Below are 26880 nucleotides of genomic sequence, written 5' to 3'. Positions count from 1 at the left end.
AAGGATTCATAAGACGATCTCCCTAAAACACTTAATACAATGCCTGGAACACAGAAGGCAGATGTTTCCATTACTATGAAGTTTATCCAAGAACAATTAAAACCCAATATAGCACGGCTGAAGCAATACAGAAGAGTATCTCTTATCCAAAGGTTTCCATCAGGCTCCTCCAGTCCTCCTGGTTCTTCATCCTCAAGATGATGCTCTCCCTATGTGGGGCCAAATTTCTGCTCAACTCTTCCATTCGCATTCTCATCCACAGCAAAGAGCATCCTTGTAAGGACCTTCCTCTGAAGTCATACCCAGGATCTGCTCGCAAATCCCACTGGCATGAACTTAACCTTGTCAGCCACATCAAGCAGAAGGCGGGCCAGGAAACATGGTTTTTATTTCAGATTGCCACGTGCCCAGCAAAAATTGAGAGATGAATAGCAGTCTCTTTTACAGCTAGACAGTGAAAGGAAAATTCTTACACAGAAATTGGGCATTTTATGTCAAGGAGTGCCTCCATAAAAGGTGATGTGGATGAATGAGACTGCGGAAGCACCCTCCACGGAAACACATCGGGTCACAGGAATGAGCACATAAATGCATTTGTTGGATTTTAATGAAAACCACCACCACCATCCCACTATGTGAACCGTCTAAATCCCTGGGCCCCAGACTCCAGTGGAAGTATTCAGTTCTGATCTTACCCAGAAGCATCTTTCAGAGGTTCATCCTGTTGTCACTCATATAATGCCTGTCTTGAGATTTCCTCTCTGAGTGATGCCCAGTGCTAACAGGTGCCCAACTGGACTTCTCAGGGGGCTTTGGGGCAGTCTTTTGCCCACGGAACTCCCCCCTACACCGGCCCAGGGCCAGTCACCAACAGAAGGATGGTGGCTTTGCCTGCCTGACACACTGAGGGCTCCCCCACCTGTCACTAACCACCACCTTGAAAATCTAACCTTGCTTTACAGCTAAAGTAATCCTGTCCCTCCACTTAAATTCGCTTGGGAAAAGTTAAAAAACGGAATCTTTGCCCTCCCTGTGAATCCTTAAGACTGAGAGAAAAAAAAAAAAAGATTTTGCCACAGTTCAAAGAGAGAAAGGAAGTATTTACTTTTCCCTCCTTGTACGCAGAAGGGAAAGCACTGATTATTATTTTGATAATGGAAACTAAACTCTAAATAAGATTATCCAAGAAGGATAACCATATTCAAACTGCCTATTTTCTTTCATCTCATGGAAATGGTACATGGAATCACCATCCTTACTATTAAAAGCTTTTTATCAAGACGCCTGGGGGCACAAAAGGAGCTGATTTTTACTAAATCTGTAACATTACTTGGGGACGACATGGAGGTCTCTCCCAAGAAGTCAAAAATAAGATTGCTACCTGACAGCTTATCAAAATATATCAAAGCATATCAAAATTTTAAAAGTACATCCTCCTATTTTCTCTACAGACATACACATTCAAGAGCAGAAGGGTATCCTCCACAGCCTTGTTTGTAAAAGCAAAGGGTGGAAGTGACAGAGATGTTCACAAAGAGTGGAGAGGTTAATTACACATGATCATATAACCCTACTGAGAACACACAGTGTCAAGATTACAAAACACTGAACTCAACCTCTACAGGGTGTTCACAATCGGGTGAGATAGCTAGTGCAAATGCACGCCAGGAAGCCAAAAGGTCTGGCTTAATCATTCCCTTGCTCTATAAGTTACTCAAGATCTCTAAGCCAGAGGACTTCATCTGAAAAATGGGCTAATAAGAGGACCACCTCACAGGGTCCCGTAAGGATGAAATACTTAGCCTAGAAGATGGTGCGCTGCCATGGGGTATCTGCTCACTCACTACAGATTTGTGGCAGTCCTAGCCGTATCAAGGACATGTCATCAGTGTCAGCAGACGATATCAGTCTCCATATCTTCCTCTATCCTGTGTGAATCACTCAAAAAGAAGTAAACACAATCATCGGTAAGCAACGGTGCCCATCTGGGAACGAAGCTGGCATTGCAGAAAGCAAGATGTGAGCGCTGGGGAAAAGAGAAGTCTTTGGCTTTATTTTCACCTATGTGTTAGTGTTTTTTTCCTTCTAAACACCAGTTCATATTACTTTTATAATAAAGTGTTTTTTTTCTTCAAGATTGGCCTCTAAGAATTAAACGTTAATTGCATCTCTTCCTGGATGCAAGCAGAGATATGCGAAGTCCCCAGGGAAGGGTTTCTGAGTCTCAGGACCTGATGCAATGGGATTGAAAATAGTCACATATCTAAAGAAAGGATGTGACTGCCTATGGGATGGAGGTGGGGATGGCACCGAGTTCTAGTAGTTCCGGAAGAACAGGAACAGCAGAAGTGGCAGGATACCCAAGCAGCTCACAGGGGAGAGGAAGCCCGTAGACTGTTTGCAGATGTGTCCTCCGGACCCTTGACTTCACTGGATTGAACGCATCCCCCAGCCCACATTCATGTGTTGAAATCCTAACCCCTAAAACTCCAAAATATGACCCTATTTGGAAACAGGTCTTTCTTTTTTAAAAAAATATTTATTTGGTTGCATTGGGTCTTAGCTGCATCATGCGGGATCTTTTGGGGCAGCAGACTCTTCAGTTAGCACATGGACTCTCTGGTTAGGGCATGACAGCTTAGAGGCCCTGAGGCATGTGGGATCTTGGTTCCCTGAACAGGGATGGAAGCCAAGTCCCCTGCATTGCAAGGCAGACTCTTAACCAATGGACCACCAGAGGAGTTCCAGAGATAGCGTCTTTCAAGAGATAATTAAGGCAAAATGGGGTCATTAGGGGGATTCCTAATCCAATATATCTAATGTCCTTATAAGAAAAGGAAGCCTGGACACAGACACACGGAGGGAAGACCATGTGAGAACACAGGGAAGAGAAGACAACCATCTACAAGGCAGAGAGAGAGGCCTGAGAAGAAACCAACCCTGCCGACACCTTGACCTTGGACTTCTGGGCTCCAGCACCGTGAGAAAGCCCACTTCTGTTGTTTAAGCGCCTGTGTATGGCATTTTCCTACGGCAGACCTGGCAAACTAATACACTCTGTTAGTGATTCTTTTTCCATACATGAATATTACATTTTCTATGTGCAAATCCATCCATCTTCCCCTTTATGGATTCTGGGTTGTCATTTTCTTTTTTAAATCTTGATTTAAAAGGACCCTGCCACCCCCACATTACGAAGATATATCCACACCGCCTTCTTATCATTTCTGTCACTGCTACCACTGCCGCTGTTATCCTGCAGTACCTCTTCTGTGTTGTTCCTTATCTGAAATGTATTTCTGTAACTTGGGTGTGGTCAGGCCCTAACTCTGGGGTGGCCCATTCTCTATATTACTTTTGTGTTCATCAAACTATTATCGAAGTGGATTTTGGACACAAGAAAACATTCATGATACACATTTAGGTGAAAAGAGGAAATAATATTTAAAAAACACATTTTTGAAGTAAAATGAGTCATAGATACTTTGTAAGTATTGCAAAATGTATGAAAAACAGGTACTAAATTATTAGCCACAGTTATCTCCGGGTGATAGGCTTTTCATGTTTTCAGGACTTTCTAATTGACTTTACCAAAATAATATTCATTTAAGTGAAACCCTACTGTGTCTCAGATTGCTTTTGCTTATAAGGACACTAATCATATTGGATTAGGGTTCACCCTAATGACCCCAATTTGTCTTAATTACCTCTTGAAAAGACCCTATCTCCAAACAGGGTCCTATTCTGAGGCCTTGGGGTTTTAACATATGAATTGGTGGGGTGGGAGAGCAACAGTGACCATAATATAGAATCCGATAGTGAGACCCTGGGATTCAGACCCACCCATGATTGGATCAGGGTGACCTTGGGCAAGTTATTTCACTTCCCCTACCTTAGCTTTCTCATGTGTAAAATGAGTATAAGAACAGGTGGTCATAGGGCAGTCATGCAGTCTGTTGTTTGGGAAGAGAGTGTTCTTGGTGGGAATAGCACCCATTCAGTCAATGGCACTGTAATGTCCCTGCCAACTTCAAAGAAGGGCAAAGCTCCAGGAACAGCAGGAAGAGAGGCAATTCCATAGGCGTGGTCCGTGAGGTGTGGGCAGTGGAGCAAGACATAAAGCTGGAATTGAGACAGCAGCGTTGACACACACATGCTACCGTGCGCAAAATAGATAACCAGTGGGAAGCTGCTGTGCAACACAGGGAGCCCAGCCTGGTGCTCTGTGAAGACCTAGAGGGCGGGATGGGAGCGGGAGGGTGGGGGCTGGGGGAGGCTCGAGACGGATATGTACACACGCGGTTACAACTGATTCCAGCCGCTGTTCAGCAGAAACCATCACAGCGTTGTGAAGGCATATTCCTCGAATGAAGCACTAAATTTAAAACCAGAAAATAAATATGTGAAATAAAAGATTTCCCTTTGAAAAAGAAATATTAATAAAGCTGGGTTTAAGGAGGAGCAAGGATTAGGAAGGTCTTCTACTCCACACCTTGCACTTTTATAAAGACTAGGAGTATTCACGTCACAGAGATTTATAACAAGGGGTGATGTGATTACTAAAATTCCAGCCTAAGTACTGTTCAGGAAAACACTTTCCCAAAGGCAGCTGTGAACCGGGGGAAAGGGGGGGACTTTATTCATCAGGAACAAGAAGGTAACCACAATGCTCCTGAGCAAAACAGCCTCTGCCACCAGCCCCTCCCTGAAGAGACAGCCGATAACCAGAGCAGCAGGTGGGAAATACCCCTAAGCAAAATGCAGGCAAAGAGATGCCTTCCCTCCCTCACGCAGCTTTGAAATAGCCAAGGCCGAAGGATTTTTTCCCCCCTTCCCTTTCTTTTTAAAAAAATACACAACCCAGGGCAAATCTCATACCTCTGCTGCCCTGGGGAAGGGGTAGCTGAGTCACTGGGTGTCTGAAGCTGCCAGCTCACAGCAGGGCCTGGAAAATCAATACCTCTCTCTGAAGTTATCCCAAGTGCTGAGACCTTTAACCAAACTCCAGTAGGCAGACACTATCAACAGTCTTTCATGGTATCAGAAGATGCGGATTTATTTTCCCAAACAGCCTTGAAATGCAACAACAGGAGCTGTTCTCTAAGATGCAGGCATGCGGAATTCAACAGCGGAAGTGGCTTTCGACTCTGTCTGCCGACAGGAATGAGAGACAGCTGAACTGTGGATGGAACACTCTCTCAGTATCACAGCCTTCTGGCCAAAAGAGCACACCCTAAATGCCTATGCTGGCATCCTGCTCACATCGCTAATGACGTGTGTATCTTAGGGTATTGTCCTTCACCTCTCTGTGCCTTAGTGTTCACCTAGTATCAGGTGCCCCAGCTCGAAAGGGATTGCTGTGAGGATTAAATAAGAGGGACATGCAGGCACTGGGGTTTTCCTTTAATCCTATAAGCACTCCAAGGAAGTTAACAGTTGTTATTAAAGAACGCATAATATGCAAAAGAACAATTGCCAGCAAGGAGAAATCACAAAGGTTCACTTCCCCAGCTAATCTATTCGTCTTGAAATTCTGCCTTTTTCCAAACTAAGAATTTTGGAGAGGTCTTCAGACTCTCAAATCACAAGGAATCTGGACTCTTCCAGAGCTGAGAACCTGGACCCTCTGAAAACAAGGGTTCAAACACACTCTGTTAGGTGGAAAGGCTAACAGAGGCTGGATGTATTTATGGCTCTTCCTAATTCATCCATCCCTTTTACCTCCAGCAGTGTGCGTTAGTCGCCATCGTGTCTGACTCTTTGCAACCCCATGGACTATGGCCTGCCAGGCTCCTCTGTCCATGGGATTCTCCAGGCAAGAACCAGCAGACAAACCCTTACAGGGAAGTGTTTTGTGGCTTTCTTTGCTGAGTGGGGGGTGTGAATGAGGAAAGAGCTAGACTTCCATTCCCACAGATGATAGGGGAGGGATCTTAGGGGAAAATATCACTTTGTGCTAACGAAAAACCCCAGACAATACACAAGGTACCTATTTTTAAACAAAACACCACGACCCTAGATTTGACCCAAAAAAGTTTTTCCCTAAAAGGTAGGTTTATTTTCATAAGTCTTTCAAAAGCGTAAAAAATTAACACACACTTAATTCTCTAACACCGGCTTTACCTTAACTGCAAAGAGGGAAAATGACACCGAATCAGGGTTGTTCTAGAAATTCTGGGCTATCTAGTTGTTACATGAAGGCTGATGAAACGCCAAATCATTTCTCCCTCTCAACTTGAAGGGAATCTGGGCAGGAAGGCTTCATGTGATGAAACGATTTCACTTGCTATTTGAAGAATTTTCTTGTAAGATATACAATCCCTTTAAATTTTCCCAGGCAGCTGCTAGAGGTTGCTAAGGAAATGATGGAAATAGAAAATATTCTAAATAAATAATTAGTGATTTCTGAGGAGCAGGTTCTTGAGATATTTTTTCAGACTGTCACACATCATAGGCACCAACACTCGACAAGTGTCCTGTCCTGCCTTCCCTCCCTCCCTCTCTTCTCCCCTTCCTTCCTTTCTTTCTATGTTAAAGAAGATAACATAGATAACTCGTTCAGATCCCCTGTATACCCTAGCGAACTCTACTCAATACTCTGTAATGGCCTATACAGAAAACAAATCTAAAAGTGGATATATGTATATGTATAACTGCTTCACTTTGCTGTATATCTGAAACTAACAAAACACTGCAAATCAACTATATTCCAATAAAAGTTATTTTTAAAAAGAGCAGTAGAATCTTCAAGCAGTGAGCCACAGAGGGAGCTTTGGAGTCACACTGTGCCCACCTTGGTGGTAAGACACAGATGAAGACCCAAGCCCCTCAACCCCACACAAGTCAGCAGAGCACTTGCTGTATCTGTTTTATTCTGTTGTGCTTCGGCAAAAGATTATGTCTGAACAGAAGAATCTTGAAACAGACATCTGTTGTTTTGGCACCAGCATCATTTCCTTTCCTTGATAACCGAATTCTGGTTCTGCTTTGGGAAAATGCCCGCATCTCATCCTCCATGCCCCCAGGAGATGCAGCCCGCCTCTGCTCCAAAGAGGCATGTACCTCAAGCCTCACACCCGCTCTGGCAACAAGGGCTGGTGGCAGGATGTCTGTGTGTGACCCCATAAGAGGGAATGAGGCATCAGCAGACACTCTGGGGACAAAGATGGAGCATTTTCCTACTGCATTTGGGGTGAGAAGCCTGGGCTGGCACCCACTGCCATGCACAAGGGGACAGATTTTCAGAAAGCAACCAGCCACCTCAGAGGCAGTGGAATCCAAAAATGAGACATCTGCTGGGACTTCCCCAGCAGTTAAGACTCTGAGCTTCCACTGCAGGGGGTACAGGTTTGATCCCTGGTCAGGGGACTAAGATCCCACATGCCACACAGCACAGCCAAGAAACTTTTTTAAATTCAAAAATGACAGATTTGCTGACACTGTTTAAGCCCAACTTAGGCCATTCCTGGGCTTCCCTGGTGGCTCAGATGATAAAGAATCTGCCTGCAATGCTGGAGACCCAGGTTCAATCCCTGGGTCAGGAAGATCCCCTAGAGAAGGGAACAGCTATCCACTCCAGTATTCTGGCCTGAAGCATTCCATGGACAGAGGAGCCTAGTGGGCTACAGTCCATGGGGTCCCAAAGAGTGGGCCACAACTGAGCAACTTTCACTTTCACTTCCCAGTATTCTTGCCTGGAGAATTCCATGGACAGAGAAGCCTGGCAGGATACAGTCCATGGGGTCACAAAGAATCGGACACAACTAAGCTACTAACACTTTCACTTTCACCTTTTGAGGCCATTCCTACCCAGGACTTCTCAAACATATAAACCATTAAATTCCTTGTTGGTTCATGCTTGGTTCAGATATTATGTGGAATTTATGCATATTATAACCAGGAGAACCCTAACCAACAGAGTTCCACAGCTACACTTCTAAGCACTGGGAAAGATTTTCTTTAAACATGCTCTAACATATTATGATGGGGACAGTTTCTTCCTCCTGGTGGAGGAAAGGAAAAGAGACTAGAAACAGATATGATCCCAAAAAATCTAGGAGCATCAATGTCAAGAGTTGAAGGTAAACTAAAAGCAGACTCTCACATAGCAATTCATACATGAATGAGAACCAGTGAGTACTGAAAAAAATTCATATTTTATTTTAAATAAGAAACTCAGTGGTTCTGGGTAAGGTTACGGGGTTTTTGTTGGCTGAGATCACCATGCAATTTTCAGAGTCTAAATGGGTAGTAATCTATTTAATACCTGGCATATACATTATTATAATAATTTCTAACATTAAATGCCTTAAATATTTATGGAAGCATGGTATGTTCATTTTGTTTGTCCATATTCAGATATTCATCGCTAATAAGGAAGGAAAAATGCCACCTGGCAATATACTCTTTGTATACAAAAACAAATCTTAAACATTGGCTAAGAAGGGATAGAGAAAAAAGATAGCCAACTGTGTTTGAGTTTGTTTGTTTTAAACATTCTCTAAACATCTGTTTTGCCTGTTGATTGTTTACTGAATGTGAGCCTTTTATAAAGGCTCTTATTTTGCAGGGGCAAAATACGTGGGATTAGCCCACACTGGAAGCAACCTGAAGTCACTTAAACATCTTCTAACTCAGGAAAAGCCTTGCTTTGAGATCAGTCTGCGTCCCATGACCACCACCTAGTGGCGGGGTACTTAAATAGCAGGAATAGCGGACAGTTCCGGAAACATCTTTTAAATGCACCCCGGCACTGTCCCGGTCTTTTTTTTTTTTTTTTTTGGTCATGCTCATTTTGATCAGAACGAGATCTTCCCTCCAGGATAGTGGAATTAAAAACCAGGAAATTAAGAAACCAGACTCAAAGGATATGAGTCTGAGCAAACCCCAGGAGATAGTGAGGGACAGGGAAGCCTGGTGTACTGCAATTCATGGGGTTGTGAAGAGTCAGACACAACTTAGCAACTAAACAACAAGAAAACAGAAATCTGGGCAGGATCAAAATAACTATTAAGAAAATATTAATGATGACACTGTTTTATCAGCACTTTCCAATGACTGGAGCTCTTACCACTAGGAGTGCACAAAGTAAGTCCAGGTGAAAAGTGAAAGTGAAATTCACTCAGTCCTGTCTGATTCTTTGCGACCCCATGGACTACACAGTCCATGGAATTTTCCAGGCCAGAAGAGTGGAGTGGGTAGCCATTCCCTTCTCCAGGGTATCTTCCCAACCCAGGGACTGAACCCAGGCCTCCCACATTATAGGCGGATTCTTTACCAGCTGAGCCACCAGGGAAGCTCAGGAATACTGGAGTGGGTAGCCTACCCCTTCTCCAGGGGAACTTCCTGACCCAGGAACTGAACCAGGGTCTCCTGCATTGCAGATTCTTTATCAGCCGAGCTACAAGGGAAGCCCTGGTAAGTTCAGGTAGTTCAAGATACGGTCATATTGAGGAGAGACAGTTGAGCAGAGGCCCGAATGAAGGGCAGATGCAAACTGTGCAGTTATCTAAGGACAGAGCATTACAAGTGGAGGAGGCAACAAGTGCAAAGGCTCCGTGACAGGCAACGTGTGGCTTCCTGCAGCACACACAAAGCGAGGAGATCCGTATGGTTCAGGCAAAGAGACAAAGACAAGAAGGCTCTTGACTGTGGGTAAAGAGGTGGGCAGGGATCAGGTTCTTTAGGGCTTTATAAATCATGATCAGGACTTGGAATTTTCTTTTCGGTTGATAAAAAGCCATTGGAACATGTGAAGTAGGAGAGTGATGTGGTCTGCTTTATGTCCTGAAAGTATCACTTACTCTAGTCAACGCGAAGAGCAGACTACTGAGGTCAAGGGCATTAGCAGAGGGACTTCCCTGGTGGTCCAGCGGTTAAGAATCCACTTTGCAATGCAGGGGAAACAGGTTCGATCCCTGGTAGGGAAACTAAGATCCCACGTGCTGAGGGTCAAATAAGTCCAAAAGGCATAATACTGAGGCCCACACATCCCAGAGCCCGTGCTCTGCAACAAAAGAAACCACCACAATAATAAGCCCACACATCACAACTAGAGAGGAGCCCCTGCTCGCCACAGCTAGAGAAAGCCTGTGCACAGCAATGAAAAGCCCATGAGCCAAAAGTAAATTATTAATTTTAAAAACAGTGTCACCAATACAGTATATTAACACATATATATGGAATTTAGAAAGATGGCAATGACGACCCTACGTGCAAGACAGCAAAAGAGACACAGATATAAAGAACAGCCTTTTAGACTCTGTGGAAGAAGGCAAGGGTGGGATGAATTGAGAGAAAAGCACTGAAACGTGTACATTACCACATGTGAAACAGATGACCAGTCCAAGTTCAATGCATGAAGCAGGGCACTCAAAGCCGGTGGGACAGCCCAGAGGGATGGGATGGGGAGGGATGGGGAGGGGGGTTTGGGACAGGGGGACATATGTACACCCATGGCTGATTCATGTCAACGTATGGCAAAAACCACAATACTGTAAAGTAATTAGCCTCCAATTAAAATAAATTAATTAATCTAACAAATAGAAAAGAGTGTTAGCAGAAACAAAGCTAGAAGTCTACTGGGCAAGAGCCGTGTGTGGGACCAAGCCAGACTGACAGATATGTAGACAGGTAGGCAGCTACGTATGTATAAAACACAGATGTGTGTACGTACATATATTTTCATCTGGTCAAACACATTTATCTTAATGACACAGCCTTCACAGATACAGGAGAAAATTATTATTTCAATATAAAAAATCAATATAAGTACATTTTTATAGCAAAAGAAACTTAAGACTGATGTTTAGAAAAGATCAAATTCTTAACAGAAGTAGAAAATGAGGTACATTTTATGTGTCCTTCTAAAAGATCCTGTGACCTCCTAAAATAGTTCTATGTTCCACACAAAAAGCATTGCATGTGTGCTAAGTTGCTTCGGTTGTGTCTGACTCTGCAATTCTGTGGACTGCAGCCTGCCAGGCTCCTCTGTTATGGGATTCTCTAGGCAAGAATCCTGGAATGGGTTGCCATTTCCTCCTCCAGGGGATCCTCCAGACTCAGGGATCAAACCCATGTCTCTTACATCTCCTGCATTGGAGCGGGCGGGGGACAGGGAGGTTCTTTACCACGAGCACCACCTAGGAAGCCCAGCAAAAAGCATTATGCCCACTCAATTTATTTCATCCTTCCAACTGGATTCCCTTCTGGATGGAAGATAATAAAAAGAGGTCAAGTATGACCACATCCTTGTGTAAATTACTTTAGCAGATACTTTAGCAGATGACCCCAGACTCATTCTCCCCTCCTTCCTGGACCCAGAGACATTCATATTGTTCCTAGAATCCCCTGCAGTTCAATGTGGTCCTGTAGAGGAATTCTCACCAAGAGAAAGAGCAGAAGTCATGAGTGTCATTTACTCCACTTGCTTAAGAGAAAGTTACTTCCTGAACTTTGCCCGCTTTGCAACTATTTGCTGGAAGGAGAAGACTCTTGAGAGTTTCTTGGACTGCAAGGAGGTCCAACCAGTCCATCCTAAAGGAGATCAGTCCTGGGTGTTCACTGGAAGGACTGATGCTAAAGCTGAAACTTCAATACTTTGGCCACCTGATGCCAAGAGTTGACTCACTGGAAAAGACCTTGATGCTGGGCAGGTCTGGGGCAGGAGAAGGGGACGACAGAGGATGAGATGGCTGGATGGCATCACCAACTTGATGCACATGAGTTTGAGTAAACTCCGAGTTGGTGATGGCCAGGGAGGCCTGGCGTGCTGCGATTCATGGGGTCGCAGAGTCGGACACAACTGAGCGACTGAACTGAACTGAAATGGGGTAGAGTATCAGCTCTGAACCTAGGAGAAAAATCCTTTAAGGCAGGGGTTCTCAGTAAACCACAGGCAATTTTGCTCCCCAGGGACACCAGGCAATGTTTGGAGGTATTTTCGGCTGTTCAGATGGTGGGGGTGGTAGAGGTGAGAAGTTAACTATCGGCAACGGGGAAGGGCAGCAGTCAGAGGGGTTACAAAACACCCTACAGTGCATAGAGCAGCCCTCCACCACGAAGACTCTCCTGATCCCAGAAGTCCACAATGCTGGAAGCTGAACAGGTTTACTATAAAGCAACCTTCTTCAAACTGTGTGCAAAGTAACTCCCCAAGTGTCTTCTTAAAAATGTAAATTCTGGGGCTTCTGTGGTGGTCCAGTGAGTAAGAATCTATCTTGCGATGCAAGGGACACGGGTTTGATCCTTGATCCAGGAGGATCCCACATGCCTTGGAGGAACTAAGCCCAGGCGAAAAAACAACTACTGAGATCCAGCTCTAGAGCCCAAGAACCACAACCGCTGAACCCACGCGCTACAACTACTGAAGCCCATGTGCCCAGAGCCCCAAGCTCTGCAAAAAGAAAAGCCACGGCAGTGAGAAGCCTGAGCACCACACAAAGAACAGCCAGCTACTCACCGCACCTAAAGAGGGCTGCAGGCAGTATGAAGATCCAGCACGCCAAACCCAGATAAATACATCTTTCTAAAAATTGTAAATTCTGCTTCAGAAAGTTTGCGGTGGAATCTAGGGTTCTGCATTTCTAACAAGCTCCCCAGGGGATGGCAGAGCAACAAGACGGAAAGAATGGAACTTGAGTCTCTGATTGGTCTTCCTGAGCACAGTCACCCCAGCAGTCCAGACTGGAGTACCCAGGGGATGCTGCTACTCAAACATACACACCCACACACCTGAACTCACAGTTTTCAGCTCGTGTTCCTCCTGAGAGGCTGGTCTCAGGCAGCACTGATTGCTACAAACTCTGAATATTGACATTTCAATTTGAATATTGAATACTCCATTTGAATACTGAATTTCAGAGAAAAATCATCTATCTCATGTAAAGCCACTACAGGTTGGGATCTCTTTGTTGCAACAGTTCACTTTTTCCCCTAACTAGTACAGTGCACATATGCATGTTCAGTTGTGTCTGACTCTTTGTGACCCCTCGGCCTGTAGCCTGCCAGGCTCCTCTGTCCACGGAACTCTCCAGGCAAGAATACTGGAGTGAATTGCCATTTCCTTCTCCAGGGGATGTTCCTAACCCAGGGAGAGAACCTGCGGCTCCTGCACTGGCAGGCAGATTCATTACCACTGCACCACCTGGGAATCCCAGCTAGGACAGCGACCATCTGCCAACAGCCAGTGGTGACGTCTATGCTGCCGTTTGGCAAGATACCTCCAGAGCCCCAGAGGTGGTATTTTCCAGAAAAAGAGGAAAAGGAAAGGGAAGAAAAGGAACAAGATGGTGGCTTCTAGGGCGCTCTGGAAGAGTGTTTTGCTGCTGTAACAAATGACCCCAAACTAACTGGTGGCACACACTGGAAGTCAGAAGTCTGAAACGGGTCTCCGTAGGCTACAATCAAAGTGTCAAGAGGGCTATATTCCTTCCGGACCTTCCAAGGAAGAATCAATTTCCTGGCCTTTGGTGTAGCTTCTGGAAGTGGCCTGAATTCCTTGGCTCCTGGCCCCTTCTATCTTCAAAGCCAGCAACAGCGGGCTGAGTCCCTCCGGTGCTGACCTCCGTCTAAACCTCTCTCTCTCACCCCCTCTTCCATCTGAAGGACTCCTGTGATTACATGGGGGCTCATCCAGATAATCCGGGATAATCTCCCCCCTCAAGGTTAGCTGTTGGGCAATCATAATTCCATCTGCAACCTTAATTCTTCTCTGCCACGTGATGTAGCATGATCATGGGTTTTGGAGATCAGGATATAGCTATTGGGAGGATGTGTTATCATGCCTTCCACAGCTTAGAAAGTAGGCTAGTCAGGCAGCCAGAAGGTGGGACGTTACTATGCCCGCCTGGTAAATGCAGAGAGGGTGCACAGGGAAAAAGGATGACAAGCCATTTGGGAGAAAAACGAGAGAATCTTCTGGTCACTCCCGAAGCTCACCCCCTGCAGGGCAATCCTTAAAAGCACATGTGCTCTATGGCTTTTTATGTTTTTTTCAGTGTGAAAGAATGATGCCTCAGTGATCATGAGTCAGGTAAAAGAATTACGCAGACAGAGGTTCTCCAGGAATTCTCTGGATCTTCATGCAGTCTGCCTTCACAATGTTTGATATCCATGGTATATAACAGTTCCTGTAAATTAAACTTCTTAATCTAACTTTACGATAAGAGCGCCTGTCCTGTATTTCAGGGACTCCCTGGAGTGCAACATTCCAGAAAACCAATTACCTGGGGGAGCTCATGGAAACATGTGTGGATTAACAACAATTACAGGATGGGGAGAAAGCAGATGCTAGCACATCACCATTATTCTGCCCTTGCAACGTCACTCGGGGCTTATTAGAAACGGATGTTCCCATTTTAAAGATGGGAAAACAAAGGCTCAAAGGCTGAATACTCTCTAGGCACCCAAAGCAAGGTAGACACAGCACTCAGACTCCAACCTTTAATTTCTGATTTTAGGTTCAGCTTTCTTTCCTAAATATCACAGAGCTCCAAACAGGCAAGCAGCCCTAGGATAAAGGCACTCAGATTGAGGAAATGACTCACATGTCCTCAGCTCCAAATCTCCAACCCTTTGCTGAGGCCTTAACCTGGACGCAGAATGGTGGATTTACACCTATCATGTGTAACAAATCGAACACAGCCTCCACTTAACTGTTCGATTAAATGGCAATTATGTCATTTTGATCATGCATTTAGAGAAAGATAATACCAACTACTCTTGGAGCATAACAGCCTATCAGGAGTAATCCAGGCTCTCCTAAAACTTTGGCAACTATAGCAACAAAGGCCAGGAATCAAAGGCCACTTGTTAACAATGGAAAGGGGCCTAGCTTGGGAAGGCCTGTGGTGTGACCCCATGACTGTCACCTGCCCTACTGAAGTCTCATTCTCTTGATTTTGTAGCACTGGGATAAGACGGTACCTACCTCATGAAGCTGCTGTGAAGGATAAATCAGGTAATGTGGTGTGCCAGCAGGACCTTTTGGGGAGACTGTCTAGCCCACACAGCTTGTTTGAGTGGGTTTCTCTTTCTTGTACCCAAAATAGTCTTGCAAAAATAGTACGTGAAAGAACTGAGAACAATTCTTAGCCAGAGTTCCCAAGGAGTGTGAGTGTGTAATTTCTTTGCAGAGTTTTATAAGAAAATGGCAGAGAAGGTACCCCTTCATTCAATAAACTGTCACTCATTCAGAATTGGTGATGAATAAGCCACCATCATGAATTGCCTACCTGTGCCAAGTACTGCTTCTGGCTCAGAACCCTGGCGAGATCACGTGGGACAAGACCCTGCTCCCATGCACTTGATCTTCTGGGAGGGAGGGCAAAGTCATTAGGATGATTTGGGAAAGCAATACATCCCCTGAAGAAAATAAAACGGTGGAACAAGCTCAGAAGTGGAAAAAGGACTTTAAATTAGGTAGTGTGGAGAGGTCTTTGGGGGAATCTGAAATGTGAGCCAAGATCTGAAGGACAGATAACCAGACACCTGCATTGTAGTAATGGGATTGCGGGGGAGGCGGGCAGGGGGGCAGAGAATTCCCAGAAGAGGAAAGAAAGAGTTAGATTGTCCTGGAGCTTCCCTGGGGGCTCAGTAGTAAAGAATCTGCCTGCCAATGCGGAAGATATGGGTTCAATCCCTGATCCGTGAAGATCCCACGTCATGGAGCAACTAAGCCCAGGCACCGCAACTACGGAGCCTGTGCCCTCGAGCCCTCGAGCCTCAACTCCTGAACCCTGTGGGCCCTAGAGTCAGTGCTCCGAAACGAGAGATGCCACCACCACGAGAAGCACATGCACTCAACTGGAGAGTACCCCTGCCTGCCACAGCTTAAGAAAAACAGTCCTCAAAGCATCAAAGACTCAGCACAGTCAAACTAACTACATTTTTTAAATTTTAAGAATAAAATAAAATGCCCTGAAGTGAGAATGAGCTTGGTCCCAGAAAGGAAAAGGAGACACTTCCACAGTCCGTTTTGGGGGCAAACCCCCACAGTCAGCCTGTCCAGTAGGCAGGCCATGCACACATGGGAAACCAAAGGCTTCCAGCCCAGAAATTCCGGCGTTTACTATTCACTCCCAGGAAGCTGGAAGACCGCCCTTCCAGTGCAAAACAGCCTGGCGGCAAATGAAAAGAAATGCTGCGTGTTTGGAGCCAAACACCTAGGCCTGAATCCCAACTCCACATCCTGACCAAGTTCCTTGACGTCTCTGTGCCTTGGTTTCCTGACCTGTACAACGTGACTGATCACAGTACCTGTCTCACCAGGCTCTTGGAATGACTGAAACCACCGCTTGGGGCAGAGCCTGGCACCCACAATATGTGTCCACCCCTGAGATTCTTACCATGTTGCTACTATGATTCTTTCAGGTCCAAATCTTAAATCATCACCTCCCCATTTCATTAAAAAACCATCACTTGTCTGTGATTCATTTTTTGGTGTTGCTTTCTAACAACAGGAATGCACCTAAATTTACTCATTTACATCGATTCAACAGTTAATCTACACTAGGAATGATTCTTGCTGTTGTTTAATCACTACGTTGTGTCCGATTTTTGCAATCCCACCAATCTCCTCTGTCCATGGAACTTCCCAGACAAGTATACTGGAGTGGGTTGCCATTTCCTTCTCCAGGGGATGTTCCCAATCTAGGGAATGAAACCGTCTCTCTCTCTTTTTTTTTTTTTTTTTTTTTGGAACTTATTTATTATTTATTGAAGGGAAATTGCTTGACAGAATTTTGCTGTTTTCTGTCAAACCTCAACATGAGAAACCATGTCTCTTGCACTGGCAGGTGGATTCTTTACCACTGAGTCACCAGCAAAGTCCCTTCAGTCTGGGATATAAAGCAGTCAGTACCAGCGCTCTATGAGGAATTCTAACACTGTTTATGAACCTGAACAGTAGTAATTGTCTTACAATCCTCCCTTCAGTTAAATAAAAGGTAGAAAGTAAGGGAATCTTGTCTTTGAAGTACAACATTTTGGCCATGTTCATAGAAACAGTATCTTCAGACCACTCTCAAACACACCTGACCTAAACGTAGTAGCAAAGATAGCCAATAAAAAGTGGGTAGGGAAGGGAAAGAAAGAAATGCTATCCCAGAGAAAGAGGACTCCTTCTAGTTACTGTTTCCTTCTCTGACACCCCTCACTAAAGTATTAAAATTTCGTTCTTGCAAGTCCTTTCCAAGTTTTGCTAAATTTATCCCTGGTTATTTTGTCTCTTTGCTTGGTTCTATAAATAGGATATTTTCTCTCATTATATTTTCAAAATGCTTGGCATGGCCATACAGGAAAACTATAGATTTTGCATAGTAATTTCCTTACCAGTCACCTTAAAGAATTCCATTATTATTTCTAATAGTTTTATGCATGGGAGTGGAGATTGCTTATCTTAGGTCATCCAAAAAGAGATGAAACTACTAGCAACCGGTGATAATTCTATCTTCTCCGTTCTTATTCTTTTTCACCTCACTGGATTATCTATTTATTCCTGAGCAATGGTAAACAGCAATGGTGATAATGGGCATTCTGATCTTGTTCTGGATTTAATGGTGATATTTCTAGTGTTACACCATTAAATACCATGCTGGCTTTGGGTATGATCTGATTTTATCAGCAAATGTTCTTAAAATCAGGAAGAAATGCTTAGCTTTACCAGACATTTTAGCATCCACAAAATAAATAAGATTTTTCTCTAAGTGAAAAGTATGAAGAATAAACCACACAATTTTTTAGGTTTCCCAAGATCAAACCATCCCTCCATTCCTAGAATAAATGGCACTTTGTCAGGACTTTACCTTGTAATGTGATCACTTAATTGTCCATTTCTCCACCTGAGTTCTTCAATCACTGATGACTGATTTATGTCTGACACATTGCTGACATTTAATACATGTTTAATGAATAAATAACAGCACTAAAAAGTACACTCAACCTCCTCAAACTAACCACTTGTACCTTTTTCTGACTTAAAACAGTGGGAGAGATCATAAACCTTTCCCAGAGTGGATCTTCAGATGTTTACTGTATATGTGGTGTTAAGTGGTCCCTAAATCTTTTATCAACAGAACCCTTGAATATCTCATTCTTTACAGGGAAACTCTTCCCTATGGTTTCAATGGGAATAAGCCTCCTTCCCTATTCCCATCACCACCCCAAGCCAAAGGGGTGGCTACATCGCCCGGGGCCTGATGAGAGCATCACACAGATTGTTTAGGAATGGGCACATGATCCAATCTGGGTCAACAGCATCTCCAGCAATTTCTTACAGAAGCCCTTAAGAAAAAAAGTTTTCCAAAAGAATTGATAAACCAAAAAACGCTTGTCTAGGGTTGCTGCTTACCATCTTGCTTAAAGTGTGGTGAGACAACCTGAGAATGAAGCAAGGTACAGCCAACACAGAAAAGACCAGAAAGAAATGGAGACCTGGATGCAACTTGCCCTGGAGCCATCACCCCTTAGACTTTCTAAGTAATAAACCAATAATTGCCTTTCTGGATTTAAAATAGCTTAAGCTCAATTTCTATCACTTATAAAATAAGTGATAGAAAAAAATCAGGCCTAATGCATGTGCTGCTCTGTTTTCCTGCGTATGTGCTTTATACATTCTTAAATAAAGGTTGAAAGTAAAAAAGTTTTTTAAAGGAACGCGATCCTAACTAGCGTGTGTTAAAAATCAACCGCCTGCTTTTAATTAATGGCAAGATAGGCAGAAGCGCTCCCTCAGTGAATTATAATTTCAGATTGAAATTCCCAAGACAGTTATAGAAGAGCTTGTTAAACCGCAGAAACCAATAGAATCAAGAAATTACTTTAACAGGGTGGCGGTTCCATCAGTTCCAGAGATAGCATCCATTATGCAAAACCAAACCTTTAAAACTTTCTGCCGTGCAGCCCTAGCTATCCCTCATTCACCTGAAGTCTCACAGCTTCTCTCCTGACTCAATTTAAAAGTAAAAATGACTGGCATGATTCACAAAAATAAAAATAAATCAATCATGTGATGGCTGGAGAACTCCCCAGTGAAAACTGCCAAATCTCAAGACAGGGAGTTCTGCGGGGTCTGTCTGAACCATCCTGCATTCTCAGAAGCTTTCAACTCTGCTGAAAAACTGAAGACAAGCATGGCCTTAGCATCCTAAACTCCTCTATACCTATCGGGGCAAGTGACATCAATTTCTATCATAGGCTATAAAAATGTCAGAGGGCCAACCCAGAGAGCCTCACCAGCTCCCTGTCCCATCCCCTTTATGGGAGAATTTTGGCTTCACTTGCCTCCTGAAGTCAGACTCTTCTCCTTCAGCTCAAGTTACAACAGACGCAATTCTGGAATCTGGTTTTGATTATTCTCTGGAGAGCTACTTAAGAGAGGCTTCAGGGTTGGAAATCCCTCATTCGGACATAATCTTGAAATAAAAGGCTATGTTCAAATGATAAATGCATTATGGCATCTCTTTAGGGCCTTCTGTACTGATGGGAAGGATAAAAGGAAGAAATGGAAGGAAAATGAAGAAGAAAAGCAAAAAGAAGGAAAACGGGGGAAAGAGAAAAGAAGGGGAAAGGAAAATATATTATGTCATAAACTGTGTAAGGCACTTTGAATGTCATTTAATTTCATTCTCACATCATTCCCTTGGAAGGAAATACTATTGAGCCCATTCTGCAGATGAAGAACTTGAGGTTTGGTGATACTAATTCATCCAAGGTCTTACAGTGAGGATGCTGTATGACAGGTTCAGAGATACAAATACACATTCTAAAGCACATTGCTTCTAGCCAACTAGCTTCTTTCCTCCAAAGAGTCTAGACAGTTTTGTTCTAGAACCAAAATATGTTAGTGACTGAATGGACCTTACGGAGATGATAAAATCTCATCATGTAAGTGGGTTTCTCTGGTGGCTCAGTGGTAAAGAATCCACCTGCCAATGCAGGAGACATAGGAGAGGTGGGTTCAATCCCTGCGTAGGGAAGATCCTCTGGAGAAGGAAACGGAAACCTACTCTGGAATTCTTTACTGGGAAATCCTATGAACAGAAGAGCCTGGTGGGCTACAATCCATGGGGGGTCACAAAGAGTCAGACGCAACTGAGCATGCGTGCATCGTGTAAACAACAGAGAAGGAAGGAAGCAAGGAGGGAAGAAGGGAAGAAGCTATTAAGAAAACTGACATCCAATAAAATTAGTGTGTGGCAAAGAAAAACCTAGAACCCAATTTTTCTAACTCTGAAGTCTTACTCTGTTCACAGGACCAGAATCTATTTTACTGGTGCAACTGATCAAATGGATCAAATACAGGCACTCCTGATTAAGCAGTACACAACTGAGAATTTCCCCACCCTCAAGAAAATGTTTGCTGGGAACAAAAGGGAAATTTATTTGTAATTGTCTTTTTCTGCTCCATGCTCCTGTTTATATCCAGCTTCCTTTGTTGTTGTTGTCACAATATATCTGAGAGACTTCCCTCATGCTGTTGCAAAATTGGTTAAGGGGGAAAACATCTAAATTGAAAGAGCGCACTTAAGCCACAATTCTGGCAACTGCAGAGGGTACTGGTATGCCAGTTACTTTCAGAAATGAGTTTAAACCAAAGGTCACTAACCAGTAGCCAGCTGGCTGTGACCAGCCCACAGATGTGTTTTGCTTGTCCCGCAGTGCTGGCCCACATGGCACTTTTAAGAAATCTCAATCTGCTGCCAACGTTAAAAACCAGGCCACTTCACATCAAAACCCAGATTTCTAGTTTCTCTTCCCAAGTGGAAGACAGGGTTCCCCTGATGCCACATTTGCAAACGGAAGAGGCGTGGCCGGAACAGAACAGTGGCTGCCCTTTTGGACAGAGTGTCTGTGGCCCAGTTTCTCCCCACCTAGTCTATTTCACTCAAGTGTATTACCCACATGAGCCCTGAAGGCATCTGATGAGTGACCCTTGGTTTAAAAGGTTAAGCAGATGTAGATTGCAAAGCCCATAATTATTAGTCTTTTCCCAAAAACATCCCCAATAAAAGCCTCCAGTCAATGTTATGGCAGCTGTGAAGGGATATTCATTTTTTTAGAATATATATTCACTTTTATTATTTCACTTATTCCTCTCAACAACCCTGCAAGGAAGGAATTACTCAGATAAACTGAAGCTGAGTGATATTTAAGTCAAGTTATCCAACCCAGATCATTCAACTAGTAAGTTGCAAAGCTGAGTTTTGAACCCAGTTTTGCCCAGTTACAAACACTGTAGAATGCTTTGAAAATAATGCTTTGAGAAGTCATGAGGTTTGTTTCTACCTCAGGGCCTTTGCACTTGCTGTTCCCTCTGCTTGGCAACCTCTCCACTCAGGTCTTCACATGGGAGGATCTTACTCATTCACGATACTTATACCACGTCCAGAGAGGTTTTCCCTGATCACTGATAACACACACACACACACACACACACACACACGAATTACTTTCTATGCCCCTGCTACTCAAAGAGAGATCCAGAAATCAGCAGAATCAGTATCACTTTGGAAATTTGAAATTCACACTCTCAGGTCCCTCCCCTAACCTACGGAATCAGAACCTGCGTGTTAACAATACCCCCAGGTGATTTGTGTGCATTTAAAGTTTAAACAGCACTGCTCTACAGGAGCACTGCCCAGTGGAAATAAATATAACAGGAGTCACACATGTAATTTCAAATTTTCCAGTAGCCACATTAAAAGAGTAAGCCACGTTAAAAGACCTGTTTGTTTGCTGTCTCCCCTTTCCCCACTCCCACCCCACTAAAATGTCAGTTCCAGGAGATGAGGTGCTTCATCCGTCTTGTTCACCCTTGTATCCCCTACACCTAAAACAGTATTGGAAACAGGGTATCATTAAATGTCTGTATCATTAAATGCATCATTGTAAGTATCATTAAATGAATGAAAGAAGGAAGGAAGGAAAAGATTTTGCTAGCACTCTACCTACCAGCCTTTAGACAACCGCGGCTTCAAATCTCAGCTCAACCCCTGAACAGCTAAGCAACCTTGAGCAGCTGTTTTCCCCTCTGAGGGCCAACTGTAAAGCAGGAAGGCTGCTCTTTTGCTCACAGCTTCATCATGCCACCTAGATGTGGTTACATGTCTATAAAGCGTGAACTGCCATGATGACGCATGTTCAGTGCCTTACCCGGCCCTCCTTCCTTCTCTCTCTGGACACCTCATCTAAACAATGCTGTGGACTACACTCCTCTCGGCACCACAAGCAAAACTACTGAACCCGCTTCCCCGAGCTATTTCCCTCCAGCCAACAGGACGTGTGTCCTAACTGCTAGCAATGAAGACATCTTGACCTCATGGAGGGTCACTTCCCATTGCCTTACAGCTGAGAGGCTTCCAAAGCCACGAAGTCACGGTCACTGGACAGCCTGTGATCTACAAGGTAGACCACGGCTCATGGCATCTCCGCCACATTGACGAGTTCTGCCACGGCAGCCACTTGGCTTGCCACAAGGCCCCACCCCTTAGAGGACTGTAAGGTCTGCCCAGACAGTGCGTATCAGCTCCTACTGAAAAGCATATTGTAGCTTTGTCCTTTTACTTTGGCGGAGGGTGGGGGGCGGGGGTTGATCTACCCCCATTTATTAATCACTGGCCTGTGTCAATCCACCAAGTGAGGCTTGCTGTTCCATAGCTTTAACACACATCCTAATCCATCAGCCTATCTTGCCCTGCAAATCTGATGCACACATTCTAATCTCAAACGTGTTTTTAAATCACAGCAGGTCCACAGCATAGGCAAAAGCAAAACCCGGATTTAGACATAACCGAGTGACACGGAGGAAATAAAACCCAGGCTGCTTAGTTAAATGCGACGAAACTCTCGCCAGCTCTGCTGAAAGCAGCCCCAGTTTCTTCTTGCTCTCCCTCTCGCTGACATCACAACCACTGGAATCACTCGCAAAATCAGTAGGCTACTGGGAAGCATGTTGAAAAGAAAAGGAAAACAAATAATGGGAAAAGGGGATCAAAACCTTTAATTAACCTGTGAATCTCCACTCAGGCACACAGTAGAGTAAGATTTCAGATAAAACACATACCATACTATAACCATTTAACGGGGAGGTACTATAGCCATTTAAGTAGAGAAGCCACCGTTTAAAAGACTGGAACCAGGGAACCAGGAAGAAGGGTTTCTGCTACTGGTTTGAATCACTGCCACTGCTTCCCTTCTACCATATGGTGAGGATGCCATCCCCTCTTCCTACATGGGAGGGAGAGGGAGAGAGTGAGCGTGTGCTCAGCTGTGTCCAACTCTTTGCAACCCCATGGACTGTAGCCTGCCAGGCTCCACTGTCCGTGGAATTTTGCAGGCAACAATACTGGAGTGAGTTGCCATTTCCTCCTCCAAAAGATCTTCCCAATTCAGGGACCGAACCCACATCTCCCACATTGCCAGGTGGATTCTTTACCACTGAGCCACCTGGGAAGCCCGTGAAGAGAGAGGGGAGCTAAAGAGATGGAGTCAACGGAAATCCCTAACATGCCCTCAAAGCATGGCTGAATCTGTTAAGGCTGGAGAGCTATCCTAGGATCCGGAAGGTTTCTGGGAGTCTTCTCAACATCCAGATTTGGGTGGAAAATGACTCCTCGACATTAGATAGATTCTCCTGCAGTAACTGCAATCAGCATCACTAACTGTAATAAGGACTCACCCTGGGTGTGATGCTGGGGCAGCAGATGGAAGATACAGAGATATCACATGGTCCTCTTAAGTGAGGATCGAGTGAACCTAGTTCCATTTGCATCTCTTAGTCCTATGGGATGCCGAGTCCCAAATACCACCCGTGATGGCTGAGGGTACCACATGTTGGAATAAGATCTTCAACAGCCATGTCCTATGAGAGAGGCAATTTACACACCTCCTTTTCCCAGCTGCAGTGTAAAAGAATGTGGCATCTGTCAGGATCATCTATCATTTCATTCAGAGAATGCTCCCGACCCTACAATGGGACCTCCTGACATGCAGTCCACATTACACCATTCATCAACTTTATTTTAAATCATCTGAATAAAACACCTCCTTCTCCATTTCCAGCTGCCACAGAGCAACCGAAACACATGTTGGAAAGATTTGATCTTTATTCCTCCCTCTCCCCCAAAGGGCATTTGACACTTCTCACAAGATATACAGCTTTAAAATTAGAATGGGAAAAAGCCATGGTTACCCCCTTAAAGCCACCTTTACCCCACAGCAGAAACCTGAACATTCCTACAACCAACAATTTAACAACTGAAACCTTCCCAGACATCATACCCCATTTTTTTTTATTTTGCTGTTGTTGCATTAATCATCCTAACACCTTTTTAATTATAATTGCAAACTGGAAGCCATGGCTTGTGATGTTATAAATACTGATTTTCCAGTTAAATTAGGCATTTGCTGTTTTATGTTTTGATAGAAAGGGACTGTTTGAAGCCTCCTAAAACAGTGCAATTAGTCTCTCTGTTGAAACAGACAAGACATGAACAGACACATTTGCTGTTTCAGTTTAATGTGCTGGAATGTTTATGCCTAAGTGTACTTCTCTCAAGCTTTGAACGCATAAGGCATATTTTTAAAAGGCGAAGAAATCAATCACAATACACACATTTATTATATATTTCCAAAGTTAAGTTATTTCTCAAACTTCCCCAGCCTGTAATTTAAACTTAAAAAGCATGTCTCTTCTACAAGAAGGCGACCTGTCAGGAAACAATCCTTATTTTACCTATTGGCTCTGTTAAGATGATAACATCACTTTAGCTGACAAAGCCTGTGTTTCTGGTTGACAATTGCAATTAATTACTGAGATGCAGCCGAGATGCAGCCAGCCATCCAGATCTGTTTTCCAGAGTGATTAAAAAAAAAAAAAAAAAGAGGAAACAGGGAAGGGCAAGGGAGAACGCTGGTGGATTAATTTATTTTACCTACACTTAACTTACTACTTCTCCCTTCCCTCGCTGCTGGCAGACGGTGGAAAAGGAGGGATATGAACAAACAACTCACTAGACACAAGCTCCAATCTGTTGCAATGAGGCACCGGTTAGAAAGGGCTCAGGTGCAGGGCATGAAAACTCCTAGGGCATCAACTGTCATGTAGACACAGATAATCCTGATGCAAAATTAACCCGGGGTTCAAGCAGCCCAAGAGGGACGGAAAGTTCTGGAGGTGGGGGGCATCCTGAGTCTTTAGGAGAAAGCCCAAACTCGCCAGCATCATCTTTTTAACTGTTCCCGGTTCATTCTGCTCTAAACTGAAAACACTGAAGTTGGATTCCAGCCACGCAAATGCGTTTGAGGGCGATCTTGAGAGATTCCAGGAAATCCCAAAACCCTTTAGTCAATCCAGCTTGTCCAGCTCCATTCCTCGGCGTCCCCAGCACAGAAGCGCACCGCCCCGCAAGAGACTGGGTTAGGAAACACCCCGCGGACACGAGGGCTGGGGATCCCCAGACTCGGAACCAGGCAGATTCCGAAAAGAGCTCCCTGGACGAGGAGGCTGAGGCAGGCAGAGCAGGGGGACCCCTCTCTCCTCGCCCTGGAATAAAGTGATCCCTGGAGAGCATCCAGCCCTGCCCGCCGTTCCCCCCCAGGCTGCCCCGCCAGGGTGCGCAGAGCCCTCCGGGGCTCACGGCTCTCGGAACTCTGCCCAGATCCCCAAGGGCAGGGGGAGCGGCTGTTTCCCGCGTGGGTCTGTCCCCACGCGCCCATCCCATCCGCCGAGCCCGGGGTCCTACCTGTACCACTCCAGCCCCTTCTCGTAGTTCCTGTCGAAGAAGTGCGGCTCTACGCCCACCGCCCGCACGTCCGGGTGCACTCGGATGGCCTCCAGCAGCGCGCGGGTGCCTCCTTTCTTGACCCCGATGATCAGCGCCTGGGGCAGCTTCTTCTCGCCGTAGTCGGGGGTGCTGACGGCGTTGCCGCTCCCGTTGGCCGCCCTCCGGCCTGCGAGCTCCTCGTCCGTGGTGCTGGACTCCGGCACTTCCCTCTCCAGCAGCGCGCTCTGCGCCGTGACCATCTCGCCGGGGGTCAGCGGGGTCCGGAGCCAGGCGTCCCGGGCGCCCCCGCTGCCGCTCGCCAGCCCCCAGCCGTCGGCCCCGGGGGCGGCGGGCTGCCTGGGGGGCTCGGGCGGCTCCCCACGGCTCGCGTTGTCCGGCGGCGGCGGCGGCGGCGGCGCGGGCGGCTGCGAGGGGGCGCCGAGGCGCACGGGGGGAGGCGGCAGCGAGGGTGGCGGGGGCTCGGCGGCGCCCGGCGGCTCCTGCAGCGCCAGGGGGAATTGCAGGGAGCCCGAGCCGCCCAGGAGGCTGTAGCACAGGTAGGTGACGGACAGGGACAAGGTGCACATGAAAAGCAGCTTGCGCGCCGGCGGGCCCTTAGCCGAGACGCCGGGTGGCGGCGGCGCGGCGAGAGACGGAGGCGGAGGCGGAGGCGGAGGAGGTGCGGGCCACGGGGCCATCGCGGCTCCCGGCTCGCGGCGGCGGCGGCGGCGGCGGCGGCCCCCGGCGCTGCCCGGACATGGTTTCAGCCGCCGCCCCCGCCGCCGCCGCCGCCGCCGCCGCTGCCCAGCCGCCCCGGCTGCATGAAGCGACGCCGCTGCGCCCCCGGCCCTGGCCGCTGTCCCGCTGCGCCGGGGGGGAGCCCGGCCGCATGGCCCCCCCTCCCCGCTCTCCTCGCGGCGTCCGGGGGGCCCCCCACCACCCCCCTCAGCCTCTGGCAAGGGGACCGAGGGGGGCGCGCGGACCCGCCGGCTGCACCTGCTCCGTCTGCAGCGCCCCCGCTTCCCCGGCTCCGCCGCGGCTCCCGCTCCAGCTTCTGCCGCCGCCGCCGCGCGCTGTGGCGGCCCCGAGTTCCTTCCCCGCTGCTAACTTTCTGCCG

General features: G+C 45.9%; 1 protein-coding gene across 1 annotated transcript in view; it reads right to left on the bottom strand.

The window, feature by feature from the left end:
* The window catches only part of HS3ST4 (heparan sulfate-glucosamine 3-sulfotransferase 4), a 479360-nt gene extending 452899 nt beyond the window's left edge, over positions 1 to 26461 (bottom strand). The window contains exon 1 of the mRNA XM_069570383.1: positions 25743 to 26461. Coding sequence (XP_069426484.1) covers positions 25743 to 26461 — 719 coding nt within the window. The remainder of the gene's footprint in view (positions 1 to 25742) is intronic.
* Positions 26462 to 26880: the final 419 nt, after the last annotated feature.

Source organism: Ovis canadensis, chromosome 24 (assembly GCF_042477335.2).
Source record: "Ovis canadensis isolate MfBH-ARS-UI-01 breed Bighorn chromosome 24, ARS-UI_OviCan_v2, whole genome shotgun sequence".
In the NCBI taxonomy this organism is placed as follows: domain Eukaryota; kingdom Metazoa; phylum Chordata; class Mammalia; order Artiodactyla; family Bovidae; genus Ovis; species Ovis canadensis.
The sequence above is the reverse complement of the archived record's forward strand: the minus strand, read 5'-3'. Positions and strand labels throughout refer to the sequence as shown.